The sequence below is a fragment of the Macaca fascicularis genome, chromosome 15 (genome assembly GCF_037993035.2).
Source record: "Macaca fascicularis isolate 582-1 chromosome 15, T2T-MFA8v1.1".
NCBI lineage: Eukaryota > Metazoa > Chordata > Mammalia > Primates > Cercopithecidae > Macaca > Macaca fascicularis.
In genome coordinates, this window is record NC_088389.1 from 5,670,046 (window position 1) to 5,694,963 (window position 24,918).

The following is a 24,918-nucleotide window of genomic DNA, read 5'->3' on the forward strand; positions in this document are numbered from 1 at the left end:
CCCTGTTTCGCCATACATCTGTTCCCCCTTCTACTCACCCACTCCCTTCCTCCCATCCATCTGCCCACCTTCCCATCTGTCCATCCATCCTCCATCCACAAAGTAATTTATGCCACAGACATTTATGGAGTCTTCTCCGGTTCCAGGCACGGTGCTAGGAGCCCCAGAATGAATGGGGGACATGAATCCTGTCCCTAGAAACTTCTCAGCATGGTGGTGGATGGGTGGGAGGGGCCGGTGCCAAGGCATTTCAAGAAGAAAGAAGTTTCCTTCCCACAAGGGTGGCGGTGATGGGACGACCTGCCCAAGGCCAGTCGTCTCTGGGTCATTCAGCTGAAAATGGCATCCCTGGGCTGAGGGGCTCTCCAGGTCACCTCCCAGTAGGGCATCCTGTCTGGGAGTTATCTAGCCTCTGCGACAAGGAGCTGCCGCTGTGAGCGGCCCTGGGGAAACTGAGGCAGCACAGACCTGGCTGGGGCCTCAGCACAGACCCGGCTTCCTTCTCCCTCTCGCAGGCTCCACCGTGTACACTTGCATGCTCAACCACCGTGGGGGCACCGAGAGTGACCTGACTGTCAGCCGCCTGGCACCCAGCCACCAGGCCTCCCCACTGGCCCCCGCCTTTGAAGGTATGGGACGCCTCTGTGTGTGTGGCGCTGTGACTGCGGCCTGCTCTGTGGACTGGTGGCTGTGGACAGGGCGGGATGGATGGGATGAGCTGCTGACGGCAGCTCTGTCGTTAGCTGTTGTGCCCACTGTGGTCAGGGCTGGGAGATTAGAGGTCTCGTTTCAGGCTAAATGCGGGCTTTGTTCAGGCGGCACTGCTGGAGCTCCCACTACTCAATGATTGCATCTCTGAACCTGTCCACACTGCTGCGTTTCGGAGTGGCTGCAGCGTGGGCGTGCTCAGCCTGGTTGCCCGGAACAGAGCGTGCCAATGCTGGGCCGTGCCTCCCACTCCAAGCAGTCGGCTCCTTTCTGCCACTGACATCCTTGCTGGGTTGACTTCTCAGGCCTGTGTGACCCCCTAGTCTGAGGCTTGGATAGGCCCTTAGAAGATGTCCGGTTCGGGGCCCACGCCAATGCCTGATTGCCCTCTGCAGTCCCTCTATGTCTGCTTGCATGCCCTCCGTGACGGGTAGCTCAGTACCCTCATGCCTTGTTTGCTCAGCCCCGACTGTTACCCAGAGCCAGGACCTGCCTCCTGTCCCTTCGGCTCCCTGATCCTGCCCTGGGTTCACACAGGAGCCATCTGATCTCTCGTCCTGTAACCCATCCCCACCAGGGATGAAGAAGCAGAGAGGGAAACATTCTCTTTCTCCAAGAAGGGGCATTGTCGCCTCTGGGACGGGATTTGCACAGGGGAAGGTGCTGACTGTGCAGCTCTCTGTGCTGTCCCCGGGGCAGGGGCGCAGTCAGTGGGGAGGGCTCAGCCTGTTCAGAAGAGCTGGCATCTCCTGGTTCTTGACCTGACTCCGTGCTGCTGGCAAATGTAGTTGTTTCCTCACTGGGACTCGGTCAGTGTCGAGCCCCAGCTTGGGCACTGGGGGAGAGAGGCAAGGGGAGAAAGGGGTTCATTCATGATCGGCTCATAACCCGCTCCTTCAGCAGCATTCCCTGAGCACCGACTGTGGGTCAGACTCGGTTTGAGGCAGGGAGAACCCAGCAATGAACCAAGCACAGAAGGTTATGGCCCATGTGGAGTTTCTATCTCTGGTGGGAGGAAACAGGATTAAAAAAAAAAAAAGAATAAGTGGAAGGTGTAGGATGTAAGATGGGTCAAGAGGAAAAATGATAGACCAGAGCGGGTGGGATACTGGGGGCCAGGGTGGGAAGACTGCGTTCCTCACTGCCCAGGGGGTCTTTGAGGCTGGGGGCTGGCGGGGACTCCTGGGCCTCTGGGGTTCTGCCAAAAGCAGGGAGTAGTGAGGTGAGCCCTGCAGTCCCGAGGCTAGTGGCAGAGATGAGGCTGCGAGTGTGAGCGAGGGGTCCTGTGGGGTGCGCAGAGCTCGCCCACCCCTTCCGTCTTGCCGTCGGTGACATGGAGGCTGAGAGAGCCATGTGCTGACCCAGAGCACCTGTGCTTCATGGATCCGTGAGCTCAGTCCTTCCCTCATTCCCTCAACAGTCCTTGCGGAGCCTGTACTGTGAAGCAGCACCAGGGCAGCCAGAGCTGGGAGGAGTTGGAGGCTGGTGTGGCTTCAGGGACTCCATAGTGGGCTGTGTGTGCGGATGGGGACAGGAAGGGCTCCGTAACACCTGGAGGGGGATATGCAAGGGGATGGGAAAGAGTGAGGTGTTAGGGAAGGTCGTGTGAAGCCGCTGAGCTGGGATGAGCAAGGCTTCCTGGAGGAGATGGCCAGCCTGAGCTTGGAAGGGTGGGTAGGAGCTGCTGGCTACAAGGGTGTGTTGGTGAGAACCAGTGTGACCTGCCCATCGCTGGTCCTCTCTGGGTCATTCAGCCAAAATGGCATCTCTGAGCTGAGAGGAGTGATGCCCGTAAGGAGCTGGGCATCAGCCCCCAGGAGAGGGGCGGCCCAGGCACAGCCCATAACCACAGACTTAGCGAGTCTAGCTGAGGAGACAGTAGAGGGGCCAAAATGAGGTCACAGGTCACCAAAATCCTGGCCAGGCCCTGCCACTGCCTGGCTCAGTGAACTGCCTCCCTCAGCCTCAGTTTCCCCCATCTGTGAAATGGAGTGAGGAAGACGCGCCTCCCGGAACTGCGATGGAGAATTGTGTCAGAGCCTGCGGGGTGCTGGGGGGGCTGGGGACCAGCCTCCCTGAGCCTCAGTTTCCCTGACTGGGGAATGAGGACCTTGCTCGTCCCCCCTCATCAGGGGAAGCTGTCAGGAAAGTGCTTTGAACGCTGAGCCATCTCCCGGTGTTGCACAATTAGCTTTCCAGAGGTTTCTGGTGGATTCCTAGAGCTGAGGGCTGGGGATCACCGGTGCTGGTTGTCGGGAAGGTTTGCACTTGGTGGGTGTGGAGTTAGCACAGTGAGTCACATCCCCCAGGGCTCTGCGGGGCCTGGGGACACCACTCAACAGGAGAAAACCACCGTGTGGGCTTTGCTTTACTTTCAGGCTTCAAAACTGCACTGTTTGAGTTATGAATATGCATGGGCATTAAATATGCACGTATTGAATACACGTGCTACCTACCCATACTACATCAGATCACCATGAAGCCGAGAGAATGTGATGATTTACATGTGATCAAGGTGGCGTACAAAGCAGCTGTCAATCTTAAAAGTAATTTTAAATGATCTTTATTGATCTTTTTGTAAGATTACAAAAGGATACATGCTCCTGGGAACCATTCCAACAATACTGAAAAGCACAAAATCAGGTGCACAGCCCACAGCTCCCCCAACACCCAGGGCCAATGGCGCAAGTCCCCTGGCCACCCTGCTTTCTCGCTGTTCTCTGCCGTGTCAGCTTTGCAGGCCAGGCCTGGACCTGGGCTGACTGACCACTGGCCTCAGGACTGGCGTTTTGTTTTCAGGGAAGTTGATCAGGGATGGTCAGGGCCATAGGAGGCCAGGCCCATCAACTGCCATCTCCCTGGGCGCCAATTGGCCTCAGTAGCTCCCATGCCCTCCTGGGAGAGGCTTGGGATAGCTGCAGACTGGTGGGGCCACCCAGGAGCCAGGGACCTGAGAGTGGCTGTGTGTGTGTGTGTGTGTGTGTGTGTGTGTGTGTGTGTGTGTATGTTGAGGGAGGTGAGGTGGGGTGTCTGTCTGGCATAGGGCTGAGGATGCTGTCCAGAAACAGCCCCAGCCCAGAGGTCAGGGAACCCCCTGAGGACTGGCTTGCCTTTGCCTTCATTCTCTGTTGTGCTCATGGTATCAAGAGGAGGAAAGGAGGGAGCAGCCTGGCTGGGGCCTGCCCGGGGCCCTGAGAGGTCTCTCATCCAAGGGGTGCTCCCAATAGCTCTGTGGGGCCAGATGTTGTGGGTCTACCCCTTTTACAGATGAGAAAATGGGGGCTCAGAGAGGTGAGAAGTAAGGCCGGAGAGCCACAGAACTGCATCTGGGCCAGGCTGGCCTAGGCCTGTGTGTTCCCAAGACACCGTCCTCCCAGGGTGGGGGCATCCCTTTGAGGTGTCTGCAGAGGGCTGGGTGGTAGGGGTTGAGAAGCAGGTCCTTCTCCTAACCCTCATGGCTCAGAGGATACTCTGTGCAGGGCGTGGCCCTGGGGGACCAAGGGAGGGACAGATACGGTCCCTGGGCACTGTGAAGGCACAGGCCCCTGAGAATGCATCTGTTTTCTCAGCCGGGAGACCCTTGGGCCACCCTCTCTGTCCCCACCTCCCAGGCCCTGAAATCCTGCTCTAAGTCCAGGTGCCTCTCTTCCAGGGGACGGTTACTACCTGGCCGTGGGCGGGGCCGTGGCCCAGCACAACTGGTCCCACATCACCACCGTGCTGCAGGACCAGAAGTTCCAGTGCCAGCTCATCGACAGCTCCGAGGACCTGGGCATGGTCAGCATCCAGGGCCCAGCCAGGTGAGACAGGACCGGGAGCCCGCCCCTGGGCACACCTGCTCCCTGGACCCAGGTCCTCCAACAGGCCCTTGGGCAGAACCGCTTCTCCAGAATGGGCCATTGTGAATAGTGAAGCGCTCTGGTAAACCAGAGATGCCATTCTGAATAGATATCTTGAAAGTACTGGAATGCAGATAAGCCCGTAACATGAGTCAGACTGAGACAACATGAGACAACTTTGTAGTTGTTCAGTCACTGAGGACCCCAGGATCCCAGAGGGGAGGACAGTCTCTGCATCACCCGTGCAGTCTAGGAATTATCGTCCACCATCCCAGAGTGGGCAGAACCAGGCCGGGGTTCGCCCTGCTACCTGGTAATTTCTGTATGCCACCTGGATCACATGGGCAGAGTAATATCCTACACCGAGGGGTCTCTGGCTCCTCCAGAAACACGTGCCATGACGAGGTCTCTGCATGGCTTATCCATGCATGCGTTCCTTCTATAAACACCTGCCAGGCTGTGTTCCCCACCCATGAGAAACCAAGACCCGGGAAGACCCTCGGCTGCTGGCTCATGCACACAGCCACAGAAGAGTCCTAGGCAAAAGGACGGCTGAGCAGGTGTGCACCTTGGACAAACCCCTCTGACTGTGCTTCAGAGGCTGGGAGAAGGGACTGGGGGTGGGGGACAGAGGGAAAGGGCAGACATGTTAGCAGCCACTCGTGGAGCAACCTGTGACTTGCCAAGCCTGAGCCGACATCTCCCATCCCCATAGTAGCCCTTTGAGATGGTCATAATTGTTCTTATTTTTACTGATCCAGAAACTGAGAAACAGAGAGGTAGAGACATTTGCCCAAGGTCACACAGCTGGTCAGTGCCAGGGCTGATGGGGAAGCGTCCCCCTTTGTGCTCAGAAGCCTGCACACGCTCATTGCCAACCTTTTTCAAGAGTTACAAACCCTCTGTGAGGAAACAGCCTAGTCTAGGCCTTCCATTGGTGACCCTCCGGGATAAGGGGCCAGGACACTCATCTCAGTGTGCCTCCTGCCACCACATCTGCCTTGGGGCTGGACAGGGTGGCTCTGCTGGACTGGGCAGGAGGAAGAGGCACGAGATGAGGGCACTGCTTCTGGGTACATGGAGGGTGTCAAAGGGGTGATCTATCTCTGGAAAATGATGGGGGCAGCTTCGGGGAGAGGACGGGAAAGGAGAGAGGGAGAGGTGGGGAGGGGTGGGGGGAGATGCGTCTCCAGCCTGCAGGTCGCCGAGGTGAGCACTTTGACGTAGCGGCGCTGTGTCCGGGTGATATCCTGTCAGCCTGGGATTCTGCCGAGACCTCTGGCTGGAGTGCCCAGACCCTGCCACAGGGTCCGTTTTCCCTGGCACCTCTCCCTGAGTCCTGGGCCGTCGCTCCCCTCTCGGGCTGCGAGGGACTGAGTTGTTGCTGTCTGTCCAAGTGTTCGCACTGCGGTGCTCAGAGGCACGCGGCAGACACGTGCTTGCTGAATGAAGGGATAGAATTGGAGAGGGTCGAGTGCTTTAACATTAACTGGCTTCTGCCAAGGGTTTGACTTGAGGCTGCTCATAGAAAGCAACATGCGTTAAGGAGACGCTGGGCAGAACCCTGCAGGAAAGGAGTGACCCAGCCTTGGTGTTCTCGGGGCACTGCTCCTGGCAGTGGCAACAGCAGGTGCAAAGTCCCCGTGGCAGGCAAGTACGTTTGTCTGAGGCACACATGGAGGCTGGGATGGAGCAGGCCAAGAGCCGTGCTCAAAGGGCAGCAGGGTGAGATCCTGGAGGCCCAGTGGCTGCTCCTCTGAGGGAGGGGTGCTGAGCAGAGGAGGAACATGGTTGGGCTTGGGCTTTGGTGGGGGGTCTCTGCTGTTGGGCCAGTGGGCAGGGGACCAGCAGGCCTGTGAGGAGCCCCAGGCCAGGCGAGGAGGCAGGGATGTCCAGGAGGGAGTGATGAGCTGAGTTCGTACGGCTCACGGGCGAGGGTTTGGCATTGTGGTGGTTCCCATGGACTGGGCGAAGCTCGTAGCACCCGACGGTGGATGGGGTGTGCTGAGAGGGTCAGGGGGAGGGGACGCGTGCACGATGAGGAGTGGAGGGTGCCGGCCACAGCGACAGGGAAAGAGACTGGGATGCGGTGGAATCATGCAGGCCCCAGCCTGGCCCACAGGCAGCTGCAATGCTCTGTGCTTTCAATTTCTCACCTGAGTGACCCCAACCTCTGCATCTCTGGGGTGGAGGGAGGGGTGTCAAGGCCTGGTCCTCGGAATCCTCCGGCTTCATTGCCACGCCAACCTTGGACAGGAAGTGGGGATATTTTTAGTGTCGGGGAGGCAGGTGGGCCGTGGAGGGAGGAGGTGGCAGATGGACAGATCAAGGTGCGGCCGGGGGCGGCCAGTGCGCCCAGCCTCATTATCAGCTACTCCAGCCGGCGGCGGGGGAGGCAGCCAGGGCGGGAAGAGGAGCTCGCTGCCTCCTGGTAATTTCTTAACTTTCTTCTCCAAAATGTCCTCTATCTTTCAAAAATAACCCAAAGTTTCTTAGATGAATAATAATACTGGTGCTGCTGATGAAGGCTGCACTTTCAGACTTGTTATTCAGGACGTGCTCAGCACACCTGCTGGACCCCGGAGCAGGCTGTGTGAGCGGCTGCCCCATGGAACTTTCTGGAAATGTTCCATAACTGAGCAGTCCAACATGCAGCCACTAAGCCCTGTGTGGCTACTGAGCCTTTGAAATGTGGCTAGTGGGACTGCATTTTTTTTTTTTTGAGACGGAGTCTCGCTCTGTCACCCGGACTGGAGTCCAGTGGCGCAATCTTGGCTCACTGCAAGCTCCGCCTCCTGGGTTCGTGTCATTCTCCTGCCTCAGCCTCCCGAGTAGCTGGGACTACAGGCGCCCGCCACCGCACCTGGCTAATTTTTTGTATTTTTAGTAGAGACGGGGTTTCACTGTGGTCTTGATCTCCTGACCTCGTGATCCACCCGCCTCGGCCTCCCAAAGTGCTGGGATTACAGGTGTGAGTCACCGTGCCCGGCCGGGACTGTATTTTTAATACTAGTGAATGTAAACTCAAATAGCCTCATGTACTGGTGGAGGCTGGGCATGGTGGCTCATGCCTGCAACCCCAGTACTTCGGGAGGCCGAGGTGGTAAGACCACTGGAGTCCTGGAGTTTGAGACCAGCCTGAACAACATAGCAAGATCCTGTCTCTAAAAAAACAAAAACTTTTTTTTTTCAATTAGCTGGGCATGGTGGTGCACACCTGTAGTCGCAGCTACTTGGGAGCCCAAGGCTGGAGGATTACTTGAGCCCAAGGAGGTCAAGGCTGCAGCAAGCTGTGATTGTGCCTCTGCATGCCAGCCTAGGTGACAGTGTGACCTTGTCTCAAGCCGAAATGAAACAAACCAAAACCAATATTCTTGCATGACTGGGAGAGACGGTGTCGTGCAGCCCAGAACTGGCCATCACTGTGGTCATGGTTAACACCACGGGCTTTGTGTGTGCTTTCTTGCTGGTTCCTCACAATGGCCCACGGCATCACAGATGAGGGACTGGGGCTTGGTAGGGTTGAGGGGTAAGTACAGGGCCTGTGACTAGAACCGGGGCCTCTGACTGGGAAGCTTATGGACCCCTGGAGTTGGGCTTCCCCTGAGGTTGCTGAGCCCACGCCTGGGTCAGAGCCCTTCAAAGCCTTGGACCAGGTGGCAGCTCCAGGCTCCTGCTCCAGGGTCCCTGCCGTGTGGCTGCCACTCAAGGCTGCAGAGAGCATGTGCTTGTCAGATCTGAGGCGCTGGTATCACTCTCCAGGACTTGGCACCACGTGGGTGCTGGGTGGTTACATAAGGGTCTTGGCCAACTGCACCACCGCCGAGCACCTCAGGCTGACGTGGGTGGCGGCTCCCAGCACTGTGATGATTGGGATTAGGGTCAGCAGCGCTTCTGGGCAGCTCACCCTGCAGGCTCAACACCTGCTGGGACCCCAGAGGGACAGAAGCGGGAGCATCTCCTGGCAATGGAGGCCTCACCCTGCTGTGCCAAGCCAGGGTGTTCAGTCAGTCCTATTTACTGAGAGCCTTCTTTGTGCCAGACACATTGGGATGGGGGGATTCTGTTGGCACAGAGCTCCTGGGGGTGGGTACAACCAATGTGAGAGACACCCTGGCAGGAGACTGTGGGACCTTGGACAACGAGTACCTGACCAAGACCTAGGGAGTCAGGGAGGGCTTCCTGGAGGAGGTGACAGCTGAGCCAAGAGCTGAAGGATGACAAAGGGTTAAGTGGGGACAGGGGAAGGGGTGAGAATGTTGAGGGGCACAAGAGGGCTAGACCTGGAGGTGGGCACGGTGCCCAGGAGGTGAGGGCTTCCTTGGAGACCATGGGTTTTGGCCCCAGTGAGGTCTCCGGTACTTGGGCAAGTGTGAGAGTAGATGTGGTGCAGGGCACCGTGGAGTGGGGAAGGTGGGGAGCGAACCCCCGCCCTCACAGAGCTTATAAACTAGGGGTGGACCCAGCAAGTCTGTGCAAACTGTCGAGTATGGACTGATTGTCCAGCGCTCAGGAACATTCCCGGGCCCTCGCCGCACTGTGGGCGCTCGGGTGCGGCCCTGCCCTTGCTAGGTGACAGTCCCCTAGGAGGTTGAAATGGCTCTTAGCACCTGCTGGGTGCTAAGCCCAGCTCTCTACCTCCTCCAAGTCTGCAGCCTCAGCGTCTCACACCCATGTCAGGCAGAGGACTTTGGGGCCGAGGTGCCCGGTTGGAGGGTTAGGTCAGGGAACAGAGCAGGGTGGTGTCTGGAAAGAACACTTTCTGCAGGGGGCTGGGAGGAAGCCGGAATCTGCTCCAATCCGCTCTGCCTTGGGCAAGTTACTCTGCTCTTTTTTTTTTTTTTTTTTGAGGTGGAGTCTCGCTCTGTCGCCCAGGCTGGAGTGCAGTGACCGGATCTCGGCTCACTGCAAGCTCTGCCTCCCGGGTTTACGCCATTCTCCTGCCTCAGCCTCCCGAGTAGCTGGGACCACAGGCACCCGCCACCTCACCCGGCTAGTTTTTTTTTTGTATTTTTTAGTAGAGACGGAGTTTCACCTTGTTAGCCAGGATGGTCTCGATCTCCTGACCTTGTGATCCGCCCGTCTCGGCCTCCCAAAGTGCTGGGATTACAGGCGTGAGCCACTGCACCCGGCCTTACTCTACTCTTCTGTGCAGCACTGAGGCCGCCATAGCCAGCTCCTCTCTTGGGCGGTGGCTACCGAAGCAGCAGCTGAGGCCCCTCCGGCCTCTGACGAGTTGGAAACCTAGAGGGGCCTGGGGATGTGGACTGTGGACCTGGCCCAGATGCTCTGTTCCTCCTGGCCTGTGGGCTTCAGGGGCATTCCGTGGTTAGATAACCATTCTGGCCTCAGTTCCCCATCTAAGAATCACGAGTCCCATCAGAGCTGTCTCCAAGTCTGCGTCCCCAGGGGTCCTGCTAGCCCCAGCGTTACTCCACTGGAAGGTGGCCGTCTTGTGTATATTTGGAACATACATCTGTCTTGGTGTATTTTTATTAATCCATGTTTATCGTTGTCTGTCTCATGAGGACAGAGACTTGTCCCACTCATGGCAGGTCCCCGGGGCCTTTCCTGCCCAGGCCCCACCCGTGAGCACTTGCTGACCGAGCGACTTTGCTTTTGCCTGCAGCCGGGCCATTCTGCAGGAGGTGCTGGATGCAGACCTGAGCAACGAGGCCTTCCCATTCTCCACCCACAAGCTGCTAAGAGCCGCCGGGCACCTGGTAGGTTCCAGCTGGCCACGTCCTCTGGGTCGTGGGTGGCAGCATGGTGTGAGGGGCATCCTGGGGGATCTGGGGGCTGGGGACTCTTGGGCAGGTTCGTTTACCTCCCTGGCCTCAGTCCCCAACTGTGAAGGGGGGCAGTGGGACCAGGCGGCCCTCCCACAGGCTGTTGGCAGCTTGGAGAGGTCATGGGGATCAAAGTCACAGCGTCTTCCATCCATCCCCAGAGCCTGGTTCGTGCCAGGGACTCAGTCCCAGGGAAGGTGACCTCAGCCTCACCGCCCGCATCACCACCTATTGTATCCCCTCCTGAAAGGCGCAGGGCAGCCCTCCTGAGGCCGAGTGACCCCCTGGAAACGGGAGGACCGAGCTCTGCTGAGCAGTAGCCAGCTCCAGAGGTCTCCACGTGGCAGCCTCCCAGCTGCCATTGTTGGCATGGGAGGAGGGGCTGCTGGGGTGGGAGCACAGCCAGTCCCCAAAGAGCACCCCACACATCGCCTGCCAGCTCTAAAAAGTCTCTATCCTGAGGGCCAGGGCCCACCCATTCTGAGATGGCGGTGGTGGTGTCCGGTGCCAGGACTCCATGCGACCCGGCCCCAGGCAGGAGGCTCCCTCAGAGACCAGGATCGGGGCCCAGGTTCTAGTTCTGGGCCAGCACGCCCCTCTTCTGGGCTTTGTTTCCTTGTTGGAAAACAGGCATCTTGGCATCTGCTTTGACTTCTCGAGGCTGAGGTGAGGATGGTAAACATAGCAGCCCCTGTTTGCCGAGGGCTTCCTGTGTGCCAGACACTGTTCCGCGAGCATCACAGCACACTTCCCCATGGAATCCCCACCGCAGCGCGGAAGGCTCTGTTACAGGGTCTCCCAACCTCAGCACGACTGACATGGTGGTACAGACCCTCTCTGCTCTGGGGGCCCTCCTGTGTGACACAGGTGTGTGGCAGCCTCCCAGGCTGCCGCCCGCTAGGTCCCAGTGGCGCCCACTGTTGTGACAGCCACAAGTGTGTTCAGACATGGGCAAAGGTCTGCTGGGGGCAGGATCACCCGTTGAGAACCTTGGTGCGTGACCACCCAGCTTGTTTGCAGGGGTGTAAGCCATGCAGTGGCAGCGGGGACCGGGCCTCCAGAGCCCTCCAGCACTCCTGCTGCAGGAGATGTTGCCCTGTGTGACGCATGTTACCCAGATGGAGCTCAGAGAGGCTGCTCAGGGCCACCCGGCTAAAGAAACCCAGAACTCCCAGATATGTGTCAGTGACCCGGATGTGGCCTTCAGGAGGGGGTGGGCGGGTGCACGGCCGCATTTGGAGGCAGCTCCCTGTCTCTCCTTCCTGTATGTTCGTCTGGGGTTTGGGTGGGGAAAATGCTAAGGAAGGTTGGGGAGGAGCGAGGTCCTGGGAGACAGAGCTGGGTTCCGTTAGCAGATAAACAACGTGGCGATGACTGTCAGGGAGGAGGCAGCCAGAGACCAGGGAGATCCCGGCGGCTCTGCTCTCACCTCCCCTCTCCAGAGGCTGCGCAGGGGCAGGAAGCAGGACTGGCTGTGTCTAGCTTGCTTCCTGCCTCTGGTGCAAAGCTGCCTGCTGGGACCAGAGAGGGTGGGCGCTCAGAGAGAGCAGCACAGCTGGATCCAGGCCACATGGCCTTCAGACGGCCCGACTCCAGCTCCAGCAGGCCGGCCACGGGGTCCACACAGCATCCAGCTTTGTCTGCAGCTGGGCTCTGGTTTGCAGAAGGGGAGGGGAGCCGTGGGTTCTCCCACCTTGCTGAGGCTTGGCATAGGTGCTACCTCTGTATGGTTTGGCTACAGGAGGGGGAGACAGCCAGGTGGGAACACATCCCCTCCCATGTGAGGCCCAGCAGCCTCGCCCCCACCCGCGCGGCCATTCCAGCAAGCTGCTGGGACTTGTTCTCAGACAGGCGGCTCCAGCTGCCTCCCCTCCCCTGGGGCTGGTCCTTTCCTGGCCCTGGCGGCCTCCCCAAGCCTGGACCGCGGCTGCCTGGGTCCGCCTCCACCTGTGTGGCCCAGGAGCCAGGCCAGGCCAGGTGCTCGCTGAGCTGACACAAAGGCTCTGCTTCCAGGATGACGTCCCCCAGAGGAACAGGCCAGGCCAAACACAGCGTTGGGGGTGTAGGGGGTGCAGGGATGGTCACAGGGGCCGCTTCTCCCCACAGTCTCCTGCTCATTGGTGTAAAATAACTGGTGTTATACAAACACGTCAGGGCTGCATAAGATACTGCTCATTGCTCAGTTTCCAACCGTCACTGCACATAGGATTCAGCACAGGGGCTGAGTGCAGAGCTCACTTCTAGCAAGCCCACTTTGGGCACGATCCTTGCCGCCTCAGAGCGAGGATGCTGGGTCTGTGGGCAGGTCTGGTGAGCTGCTGCACGAAGCTCATCTGGCTGGGACATGGTGGTCAGCAGCATCTCAGAGGACTGGTGGGGACATCCATAGCCTGCCAGCGAGTTAGCAAAAACCCCTCTAATCCCATCCCCAGAGAAATCAGGGTTGACAGTTGAGTGCGTTGCCTGCTATCTTCTTCCCGTCATCTGTGACCGTCTGTGGATTTTAAAACGTAATCAGGGCATCCCGTGCAGTCTGTACACACTGCTTTATTCTCCCGGATGTCGTGACTGTTTTCCTGTTCCTTTGAACGTTCCCTGAGAACCGCTTGGAACCCTCAGCTGCGTCTCCAGTGCCCTGGGCATGGATTTCACACTGGGCCCACCTCTTTGCTTTGGAAGTGGCCCCGGGAGGAACTTCCCTTGAACACCATCCTCCCAATAGACCCTGACTATTGGTCTGAGAGAGGGTAGAGCTGGACCCACCGGGTTGGAGGTGTCTGCGGTTCATGGTCCCGGCCTTCTGAGTCACTCTGTGGGGTGTTGTTCTCTGTCCGTCGGTATTCTGCGCGACTCGCTTGCCCAGTGCTACCCTAGGTCTCAGGTGGATTGGGAGAGAAGCACAATGCTTTCTAGGCCGGGGTCCCTGCCTGTGGGATGGGTGGGAGGGGAAACACAGGGGAGGCGGGACATGAGCATCAGCTGGCGTGCGCGATCCTGGGGACACGGGAAACAGGCGGTGGGGAGGTGCTGCACGCGTAAGGAGGCTCAGCTGCCGGGAAACACGCCTTGCGCCGGCCATGGCGGTTATCCGTGGCGTACCTCCCAGCACCGTCAGCTCACGTTGGACCACCTGGGACCCTCAGTCAAGCATTAGTGTTTTACTAAACAAGGATCCGTTCCCAGTGCTGTGCTTCTCACCCTCTCTCTCACCAGTGCTTGAGGGGCTCTGGAGTGACTCTGTACATGCTGTCTAGGAGCCCGCTGGGTGCTGGACTGGGGTTCCAGGATGGAAGATGTGGCTCCTGCCCTCGATGGACTCAGACCCCGAGTGAGGTTGGGGCCCAGGAAGGGACCTGCAGCCACATTCCAGCCTGTACTGGAGACAGGTCCTGGGCAGGGTGAGTGGTGACCACAGGCCAAGGGGTTCTCATGGAACCGAGAGTCCCACAAAGATGACCACAGAGAACTGAGTGTTGGCAGGAAACAGACAGGGTGGGGCAAGGCCCCGAGTGTCGAGCGTCTTGGCCTCTCGGCCGAGAACAAAGTATGGCCCGTGTTGGGGAGCTCTGCCCTGGGACTGACCCCAGGGCCTGTGGACTAGCTGGCTGGGAGCCCATATCAGCTGCCCCTGCTCCACCCGCTCCCCACCAGCATTCTCCCCGTCTCTGTGGGCCCCATCCCGACACCTCCTGGCCCCCGTGGCAGGACCAGGGCAGCAGATGCCCCGGTGCTGAGGGCAGGCTTCCATCCCCCCACAGCCCCAGCCAGGAGCTCGTCCCTGCCGACAGCCAGTGCCCCAGGGCCACACTCCTTAGGAAGACGGATGACCTTAGTGCACACAGATTTACTGTCTCCTGGGCTGAGTGGCTGGTTCTGCGGGGTCACTCCCATGCTCATGTTCTTAGAGTCCACGGGGTCGGTCGGGGACAGGCTAGGGGTGAGCTGGGGCTGACCATCTTCACCTAGAGACCCTGATGCCCAGCACTGAGCACAGCCCTACTGGCTTCTCATCCATCTCCCTCGTCCTCCCAGCAGCTCTCTGGAGTGGCCACTATGGGCCTGGCGGCCAGGTTTGCTTGTGTCTGGAGTGACCAGTGTGGGCCTGGCGGCCAGGTCTGCGTGTGCCTGGAGTGGCCAGTGTGGGCCTGGTGGCCAGGTCTGCGTGTGTCTGGAGTGACCAGTGTGGGCCTGGTGGCCAGGTCTGCGTGTGCCTGGAGTGACCAGTGTGGGCCTGGTGGCCAGGTCTGCGTGTGCCTGGAGTGGCCAGCGTGGGCCTGGTGGCCAGGTCTGTGTGTGTCTGGAGGACGACTGCAGCCCTCAGGGGCTTGAAGTTGCTGGGTGGCCAGTAGGTCCAGCTCCCATGAGATGGGGCCGGGGACTCGAGGAGTAGGCACCGCCAAGGGTGTGGAGGACGGAGTGGCCAGGGATCCTGCCCTCAGTGACTTCTGCCTTCTCTTGAGGGCCCCGGGGAGGTGTGGGCCAGGAGAGCAGAGGTTTTGGGCCCTTACTGTCAATGTTACAGTTTTTGATGACCTGGGAGGCTGTCCCTCAAAGTGGCCAGGGCCACGCACTCCCAGGTGGCCCCAGCCTGGGACACAGTGCCCTCCCTATTTCCTGGCCAGCAAGACAGATGGGAATACAGCCACTGGCCATGGCCAACTCCCCCTGTAGGGCGGCCTCACAGGTAGGTGTGAGATGGGAGTTGAGTCAGCCACAGATGCTGGGGGTGGTTTGGAACCAAAGCGTCCGTGTTACCCAAGGCTCCGTGGAGGTCAGGCCAGAAACCTGGCTTTCCATCCTGCCCCATCCGTCTGCGGGATGCCTCTCTGGGCCTCAGTGTCCCCACCTGTAGCACAAAGTCTAGCACAATGTCTGAAATTCTTTCCGGGCCGTTCCATAAGTCTGTCCAGACACTCTGGATTCTCTGAATCCAGGGAGAATTTCATATTCTCCTAAATAATATCTTGTGCTGGCTTAAAAATGTGTTGATGACATATCCCTCAACGTGAAGAAACGCTGGGCCGGAGCGTGGACCTGAGCCAAGTATTTATAGGCGATCAGTTGAGTTCCAGCCAACCAGATGCAGGAGAGGAATGTGTGTGCCTGCACCGTCAGCGGAACCTCTGGGTTGAAGGCAGATGCAAGGGCTGATGAGGACAAGGGCCAGGGCTGCAGACCCAGGACCCGGGTACGAGAGTGGGCGCCTGCCGCTGCCCAAAGACCCTCCTCAGCACCAGACGAATTGGGCGCAATTCCTAGCCGAGCACTGCTGCTTTCTGCACTGATTCTTCTCTGAGAGGCTGGGATCTGACCCAGGCCGCCACGATCCCTGGACTGCTAGAGGAAGAAGCAGGGTGGGGAGAGTTATTGTCCGCTCAGCAGCCAGCAGACCAGCTGTCCTTGCTCCCCAAATATCTGCCTCGAGGCCAGCAAGATTCCCCGTGGGTCAGTGCTCTCCCGGCGTGCCTCCCGGAGCTCTGCTCGGCCAGACACGGTGTTCCCAGAGCCCCTGCCGAGGACAGACCCCACTGCGAAGCAGCATGCTGGGCTGGGAGCACTCCGTGGGGCACGGCGATAAAGTGATTTTCTCTGAAAACTAATTTCAGCTCAAAAGGAAATTGAATCTCCTGACAGCGAGAAGTCCTAGTTGTGGCGCTATTAGGATTTGATTAGTTCAGGATGGAGCAGTCCTGCACCCACACACATTAGATAACCATGACATGCCAGTCAGAGACCAACTGGGTTCCGGTCACTGCCTAAACACGCGCTTTACAGAACCTGTGCAGATTTGCTGAGGCCTGAGACAGATGCCCAATGTCATGGGCAGGTTCCCTGATGCAGCGCAGAGAGACTGGTGGCCGCAGGCTGGGGCGCCATGTTCCCTGTCACGGGTTAAGCTGCTGCCATGACAATGTGAAGTGTCTGGGCCCCAAGGGGAGGTTGGAGCAAGGGTGTTTGTGGAGTGGGTGGTGGGAAGCTTCGACCTGCCCCGGGTTTGCTGCTTCTGTCTGGGGCAAGTGACCTCATGCAGAATTGGGTGCAGAGGGCCCTGAGCTGGGGGCCTCGGAGGCTTCGGGGCAATCAGTTCCAGGTTCTCATCTTGCCCTTGTAAGGAAAGAAATAAGTGTGATCCCTCCCCTCAGCCATCATCAGGGGCATGGGAGACAGGCCTGTAACAAAAGACAGGTTCACAAGAGAAAAGCACACCAGATCTATTTAATCAAAGCTTTATGTGACATGGGAGCCATCAGAAAGGGGGACCCAGAGGCCCAGGGAAGACGGTTCCAGTGCTCAGGGTCGGTGAAGAATGGGCAGCCATGTGGACAGGTGTCGGATGGCAGGGGATGCCTGTGGGGATGGACTGCGCGGAGGCCGGCGAGGTCGGCCATGCCGATCCCCCTTGGTGTCTCCGTGCAGGTGCTCCTCACTCCCAGGCATGGGGCAGGATCCCTGGAGCTAGGGCCTTATGACCCACAGTCAGACAAAGTGGGCGGAGAACATCTTTAGGGCCAGTTGCTCCCCAGAAAGGTGGGGAAGGCTTGTGTTGTATTTCTAGGTCTCATGGCTGGCTTTGGGGGAGAGGGCCTCTACTGTCCATGACCCACCTAGGGAAAGAGGAATTCTGGCTTTTGTGACTTGCTGCGGGGGAGAAAGAGGGCGGGAGACAGGAGGGGAGGAGGAGGTCGGAGAGAGACTTGGGCTGCACCAGAGGCCTTCTGGTCTCCTGTAGTCCCGAGTCCTCATGCCGGGTGCCCTGCTTGGGGGATCACGGTCTGAATCCTAGAATGCTTGCAGCAGATGAGCCTCGAGCCTGCTGGCCACTGTGGTGGGGGCTGGCGAGAATGGGTACCAGTGCTGTGTGGCCCAGGGCAGGAGGCCTCCTGCACCTGCCCACTGACCGACACTTGCCACCCAAGTGGCCTGAATGGAATGGGACAGGCAGGGCGAGTTCCTCTCACCCTTGGGGACCAATGACATCCCACAGAACTCCCTACAGGGCCTGGAAGTGTCTGACCTCCAGAACCTTCCAAAAAGAGAGGGTCTTCAGGCCAATTTGGAGGGGGAGAGCCATGGTCATAGTAATGATGTTTGCCTAAGTATGGGGGACTCGATGGGCCTCAGCCCCGCCCCACGTGGTCTCTTTCCACAGAGAGATCCTCTCTCATCACAACCTGCAGTCCAGGAGTCTGAGCCCTAGTGAACGACACCAGTGGCAGGTGGCTCTGCAGGTTTCAGGAATCATTCCCCTCCTATCCAGGCTGACTGGCTGGGAACAGTGCCTGGCCACTGGGAAGACTGGCACCAGGCAGCCCTGTGGGTCCTGAGCCCTCACCCCCAGCCAGGGCCAAGCAGGAAAGGGACTCAGCTCCCAGCAGGGTCCATGCTGTCACAACGGACCCCTGCCCCAACCCTTTATTTGCAGAGCTAAATCTGCTCATAACAGACATGTCACTCCAGGTGACTGATTAGTTCCATGGGTGGAGAGGTCACCTGTAGCCCCACCCTTCATGGGTTTGATTCCAAAGCACCTATTTCTAAACAGGAGGCAGAGTTCATCTCACCTTGGTCTTCCTCCCTCCCAGCTCAACCCCCACCTGGCCAGGTATCTGTTCTGGTCTGACCCTCAAACTGCACCCAGTTTGAGGTCAGGGGCCCAGGCTTGAAGGTGCATCCCCTACAGATTCTTTCAACAAGAATCGTGCATCATAAACTCTGTCTGGATCTGAGAACATTGTCAGTTCACCTCACTCCTCTCACCCCTGGAGGATGTGGGTTTCCAGGCTCAAAGTCCTGGAGGATGTGGGTTTCCAGGCTGACAGTTATGTTCGAAGCTCTGTGCTTCAAAGATACTGTTCTACAGTAGATTAGCATCTACTGGAGCCACGCCAAGGGATGGTTTCAAGGTTTCAGGCCTCCCTCTCTGTCTTATTTATTTGAGATGGAGTCTCACTCTGTTGCCCAGGCTGGAGTGCAGTGGGGTGACCTTGGCTCACTACAGCCTCCGCCTCTCAGGTTCAACCAATTCTCGTGCCTCAGCCTCCCAAGTAGCTGGGACTACAGGTGCCCGTCACCACACCCAACCAATTTTTGTATTTTTAGTAGAGTTGGGATTTTGCCGTGTTGGCCAGGCTGGTCTCAAACTCCTGGCCTCAAGTGATCCGCCCAACTAGGCCTCCCAAAGTACTGGGATTGCAGGCGTGAGCCACCGCGCCCAGCCTCTCTCTGCCTCTTTCTCTCTCTCTTTCTCTTTCATTTCTCCTTCCTCCTCCCCACCTACCCGCTCTGCGCCCTGCCCACTCTGATGCCTGCGCATGCCCCAGTGTTTTCCATGCAGGGATTCGCTGGTGTTTTTCCCGTTTGGTACGTACTGTGCTTTCTGTAGTCTGACAGCTCATGACCAACCATCTTCACTTCTGGAACATTCTCTACCGTTATCTTTTTAAGTACCGCCTTTCCCCCCGCTCCCCACCCGCCTGGTCTCTCTGGTATCTCCTTGACCTTCTGTTGGACACAGGATGCAGCTTCCTGTCTGGCCTGGGGCCATTCCCTCACATTCCCCAAATTCCCATCTCTGTCTGCACCCCCTGGCTCCTCTGTTCCTGTGGCCCAGGATGTCGAGAAAGTGCCGGTCACTTAGTTCCTAGCCTCAGTTTCCTATGAAGAAAAGGAGCTGGTTTGTTGGCTGGTTTGTTAGTTTAAGTGTACAGTTTTGTAGTGTTAAGTATGTTCATATTGTTGGGAAACAAACCTCCAGAATGTCTTCATTTTATGAAACTGAAGCTCTGTCCCCATTGAGGCAACTCCCTTTCCCCCTCCCCAGCCCCTGTGCCCTCCATTCTGCTCTCGCTGTCTATGAATTTGGTGACTCCAGGGACCTCATATGAGTGGAATCAGACAGGATTTGTCCTTCTGTGACTGGCTCCCTTCACTTAGCATGATGTGTTTATAATGTGTTCATCCGCGTCCAAATTTCCTTCCTTTTTAAGGCTGAATAATATTCCTTTGTGTGGATAGAACACATTTTGTCTGTTCATCATCTGTTTCTGGTGTTTTTGTTTTTGTTCTTTGAGACAGGGTCTTACTCTGTCACCCAGGCTGGAGTGTAGCGGCACGATCTCAGCTCACTGCCTCAACCTCCTGGGCTCAAGTGATCCTCCCCTTTCAGCCTCCCAAGTAGCTGGGACTACAGGCACACGCCATCACACCCAGCTAACTCTAAAATTTTTTGTAGAGACAGGGCTTCCCTGTGTTGCCCAGGCTTGTCTCAGACTCCTGGGCTCAAGCAGTCCTCCTGCCTTGGCCTCCCCAAGTAGCAGGATTACAGGTGTGAGCCACCATGCCCCGCTTGTTCATCCTCTGTTGATGGACACTTGGGTTGCATCTCCCTCTTGGCTATTGTGAATAACCCTGTGAACATGAGTGTGCAAATACCTCTTCGAATCCCTCCTTTCAATTCCTTTGGGTGTATACCCAGAAGTGGGGTTGCTGTATCACATGGAAGTTGTATTTTTAATGTTTTAAAGAACTGCCACCCTGTTTTCCACAGTGCTTGCACCATTTTCCATTTCCACCAACAGTGTACAAGGGCTCCAGTTTCTCCACATCCTCACCAACACTTGTTACTTCCTTTTTCTTGTTTTTGTAATTGTCATCCTCATGGGCACAAAGTGATAACTCATTGTGCGTGCCTCTGATGGGGAGTGATGTGGAGCATCTTTTCCTGGGCCTGTTGGCCATTTGCATTTGTATTTGGGAATTGTTGATTCAAGTCCTTTGCCCACTTTTTTTTTTTTAGATGGAGTCTTGCTCTGTTGCCCCAGCTGGAGTGCAGTGGCACAATCTTGGCTCACTGCAGCCTCCACCTCTTGGATTCAAGTGATTCTCCCGCCTCAGCCTCCCGATTAGCCGAGACTACAGGCACACAGCACCACGCTCAACTAATTTTTTTAAAAAAATATTTTTAATGGAAACAAGGTTTCACTATGTTGGCCAGGATGGTCTCGAACTCCTGACCTCAGATGGTCCTCCCACCTTGGTCTCCCAAAGTGCTGGGATTACAGGCATGAGCCACCACACCTGGCCCCTTTGCCCATTTTTAATGGTGGTATTTGACTTTTTATTAAGTCATAGGAGTTCTTTATTCTGTCTGGGTAGAAGGCCCTTATCCTATGTAAGACTTGCAAATGTTCTCTGCCATCCCGTGGGTTGCCTTTTCACTTTTTATTAGTGTCCTCCAATGCACAAAAGTGCTTATGATGAATGTCCTTCCATCTGACTTTTGCTTTTGTGACCTGTGCTTTCAGTGTCCTGTCCAGGAAACCCTTGCCATTTCCAACTCCCCATGCTTTCTTCCAGAGGCTGTACAGCTACAGATCTTACCCTTATGTCTTTGTTCCATGTCTAGTTAATTTTTGGACGTGATGTAAGGTAAGCGACCAGCTTCACGCTTCTGCACGTGGCTGTCAGATCCTCCCAGCACCACTTGTTGGAGACTTTTTCCCTGTGAGTGGCTTCAAGCACCCTTGTTGAAATCGTGTGAACACGTACGTGACGGTTCATTTGACTTCGCTTTCTGCAACTTTGCTGACTTCGTTTAATATTTTCAGCAGGTTTTTTTGCGTGGAATTTTCGGGATGTGGAAAGGGTTTAAACGAAACCTGACATAAGGCCCTTCCTGCTGATCTTCCACAACTCTGTGACTCCATCCACGGCCAGGAGTTCCATCTTGCAATTCGGGGCTTTCATAGCCCACCTGAGCCAAAGTGGCCAAGGGCCGCGTGCCAGGACCACGTGCTTGGTGCACACGTGCCATCCTTGGTTGATGGGTCAGAGGAGGGCACTGAGGCCGAGTGGGCTGACCCCCATGGGCGCTGGGAGATGCTGTTCCCACCCAAGCCCAGCTGACTGGGAGCCCATGTTCCGGATGTCCTCACTTGGCCTGTCCCTTTCCTTGTGGGTCACCACTTGGAAGAACTGGGGACCGATCCCACTCTACTGCTTTGGTGGAGAAAAATGCAAGATGCCTCAAAAACCAGTGATTCTGTGATGTTAGAGAGGCCCCTGGATTTCCGCAGACTCCCTCACTTTGTCGGGAAGCAGGTGTGGCCCCCGTTTTCCTCCTTCGTTCAGGGACCGTTTCTTGGGCCAGGCCATGCATGGGATATGATAGAGACCCGGACCCAGCCGACTCCATCCTCGCTGAGCTGCTGGAGCCAGGAAGGATGGGACCACTCCCTCCCTTCCACCCATGAACTCTCACTGAGCTGGGTGACAGGTCTTTGTCTGAACAGGGATCCACAGTTGGAGAGCCGTGGATAGGTGCACTTTAAAAATTATATTTCCTGTTTCAAAATGTGATTGGCTTTGAGCCCTGAGATCCTCCATAGGCTGTCTAAAATTAGAACCCCGTTGACAAGGCAATCTTTGTCAGGGGCCTACGGCTTGCACCAGGGAAGCAGGGAAATGTCAACAGTACATTTTCTGTGTCAATTTTGAGTTTTGTAGGAGGCCTGGGCAAATGGCAACCTAGAACAATTTGCGCTATTTCCAAAGCTTTTAGAATCCAGCCCCTCGGAGGCCAAGTGATTAAAGTGTCAGGTTTATAAGGAGCTGCCCCTGTGGTTGGGAGAGCGGCCTCTGCCCTCCCTCCCACAGATGTATCCCAGCGGGAGCTGTACGGGGAGGGCCCTTCCGCTCAGAACAGCGGTGGAATCAGCTCCTCCACTGTCTGGGATCCTGCAGTCAGCCTAGCTCTCCCCATTCCTTTTGTGAGCTCTGTGGTCCCAGGGCTGAGCACTCAGGCTTTCCCATGGGAGTCAGTGGGTTCAAGGGTTTGCTTGAAGGTGAGGACGCAGACTCTAGTTACTGGGTGTGGACGTGCCACGCACCTGAATCAAGTGTGTGAGGAAAATCACGTCTCCTGTGCAAGGAGCCCCCCACGCTGCCTGTGGCCTCCACGGAGCCAAGTGCTAGCCTGATGTGCAGATGTGCAGGACACACCCTCCCAAAGACACCAGCTGTCCTCGGCAGAGCTGGGTGTGCCTAGGCCTGGCTCAGTGCCTCTGGGAGCCTCTGTGTCTGCCTCAGCCTATGGACATGATTGACAGTGTTCCCACCGTTGCATGGGCCACGGAGGGACGAGATGAAGCTTAGCTCACGAGCACGTAATCGGCACTGTCACTTCTGCAGGGCTTGGGGTCACCATGTCTTTCACAGTCAGGTATCCACAGCCCCACAGGCCTTTCTCTCCTGCCTCCCGCCATATCCGCTGCCCAGCACTGGGCCTTTGCACCCTCACCTGGAAGGCCTGTCTGCAATGGCAGTCTCCTGCTCTGCCTGCCAGCCTGGTCTGGCGTCCCAGGCAGCGGCCTTGCTTTCCGGCCTCTTCCCCACCCAGAACATGGCTGTGCTCATGGCCGAGCTGAGTCCTGAAGGGCAGAGGCTATGGCTGTCTTCAGAGCCCTGTGCCGGGCCGGGGCTGACCAGAATGGTGGGTGATGGGCTCCTCAGACAACGGGCTTGGCACCTGGCTGTCCCCTTCCCCGATGCTTCTGTCCCCACCGAGCGCAGCCAGGGTGGTGTCCCTTGAGCTGGGCTGCTGCCTTCCCCCTGTTCCTCGCAGATGTGTCTCAGAGCTTCTGAAACAGATGAAGCTGGGCTCCCAACCCCGTCTTACAGACAGGGAAGGGTGAGAAGCTTGTCCCAGGTTACTGCTGTGGACTGAATGGTGACCCCCAAAACATATGTCTACATCCTAACTCGCCAGAACCTGCCTTATAACTCGTCTTATTTGGAAATAGGATCTTTGCAGGTGTAATTAAGGTCAGGATCTCCAGATGACATTATGTAGGGCTAGGGAAGGTCCTCACTCCAGTGACAAGTGTCCTTGGAAGACACACAGAGGGGAGGCTGTAGGGCTGAGGCAGAGATCACAGTGACGCAGCCACAAGCTGAGGGGCACCTGGAGGCGCTCAGAAGGACGCTTCCTGGAGAGTGGAAGGGTCGTCTCCACGTCTCCAGAGCCTACAGAGGGAGCGTGGCTCGCCCACATGGTGAATTTGGATTTTGAGCCTCCAGAACTGAGAGGGAGTTTCCTGCTATTGATTTAAGCCACCAGTTGTGGTCATTTGTTATGACAGACAGGAAACCAACCCAGTCCTGGAGAAAATCTGAGGTCTACAGACAACAAACCTGCCATCTCCCCTTCCCAAAGGGGACCCCCTACTTCTCCTCAAAGATTTCCGGAGCAGCTGGAGGGAGCAGCTCTTCAAGACCCCATTTCTTGGTGGCAGTCTGGCTGGGACCCAGGGCCAGCTGGTAGTCATGGTGACGGTAGGAGCTGTCCACCAGGAAGTGGTAGCCTGGCCCTGGACCTCAGCCATCTTACATGGCCACATCTAAGCCATGACCTTGTCCCCCAGGTCCGGGCCATGCGGCTGTCCTTCGTGGGGGAGCTGGGCTGGGAGCTGCACATTCCAAAGGCGTCCTGCGTACCTGTGTACCGGGCTGTGATGGCCGCGGGTGCCAAGCACGGCCTCGTCAATGCAGGGTACCGCGCCATTGACTCCCTGAGCATTGAGAAAGGTGAGTGCAGGGTCTGGTCGGCACAGGGCATGGGGCAGAGAGGGAGAGGGGCTGGCTGGGGGTGACGCTTGAGACACCTGGAGGCCAAGAAGCTGTTTACCTTCCCTGTGTTGTCACCCAGCTTCCTTCTTTCCACACCATGATTTCCTCCCCCACACCCCAGCGCCTGACATCCTCCATTTCCCCAAACCCTCTTGCTGCCCAGGGTCTTTGTGCAGGGCCCCAGGGGCAGTGTTGGGATCTGCGACACCCGCGCACACCTGGACGCAGAGAGCTGAGGTGCTGCCCGGCACCTGGGGGGCAGGCCCAGGCTGGGTTGGAATGGAGGGCCTTGGTTTCTCTGAGAACTGTGAAGAATAGAGCAGGGGAGCAGGTGCTGTGGCCTCTGGAAGAAGCCCAGACCCTTGTCCACAGCAAGGATGGATGCTCAGAGCGGGCTTTGGGCAATTCCCCAGGGTGTTGGGCACCCAGCTTGGGCATTGGGAAGCTCTCCCTTCACGAGCCCCTCCCTGACACCCCCACCTGAGGGTGCAGAGGGCTGCAGTGCTGATGGGCAGTCTTCTCGGGGAGTGGGGGGGTCACCCCAGGGAATCTTCTGGAGTTGGGGATGCCCTTGCCTCCTGCCCAGGTGACTAAGCAGCTCTGAGAGTGTGGGTAGGGGCTGGAGGGGGTAGGTTTAGGCAGCATCCTCATGCATCTCCTGAAGGGCTTATCCCCCTTAGGGTGGCACCAACCCGGTGGTTTCCTTTCCCACAGGCTACCGGCACTGGCATGCAGACCTGCGGCCGGACGACAGCCCCCTGGAGGCAGGCCTGGCCTTCACCTGCAAGCTCAAGTCACCGGTGCCCTTCCTGGGGAGGGAGGCCCTGGAGCAGCAGCGGGCCGCAGGCCTCCGCCGGCGCCTGGTGTGCTTCACCGTGGAGGAGTGAGTATCCCGCTGTCCCACACCCACCCGGAAGCAACTGCCTACAGCCAGGGCAGGCAGGCGCTTCTCAGTC

General features: G+C 57.5%; 1 protein-coding gene across 10 annotated transcripts in view; it reads left to right on the forward strand.

Annotated features, from left to right (window-relative positions):
- Positions 1–24,918, forward strand: part of SARDH (sarcosine dehydrogenase) — a 75,479-nt gene that overhangs the window by 42,802 nt on the left and 7,759 nt on the right. For all 10 annotated transcript variants that reach the window (XM_015436244.4, XM_045372775.3, XM_005580496.4 and 7 more), the window contains 5 exons: positions 516–629; positions 4,361–4,508; positions 10,177–10,270; positions 23,758–23,920; positions 24,677–24,845. In XM_015436244.4, coding sequence (XP_015291730.3) covers positions 516–629; positions 4,361–4,508; positions 10,177–10,270; positions 23,758–23,920; positions 24,677–24,845 — 688 coding nt within the window. The remainder of the gene's footprint in view (positions 1–515; positions 630–4,360; positions 4,509–10,176; positions 10,271–23,757; positions 23,921–24,676; positions 24,846–24,918) is intronic.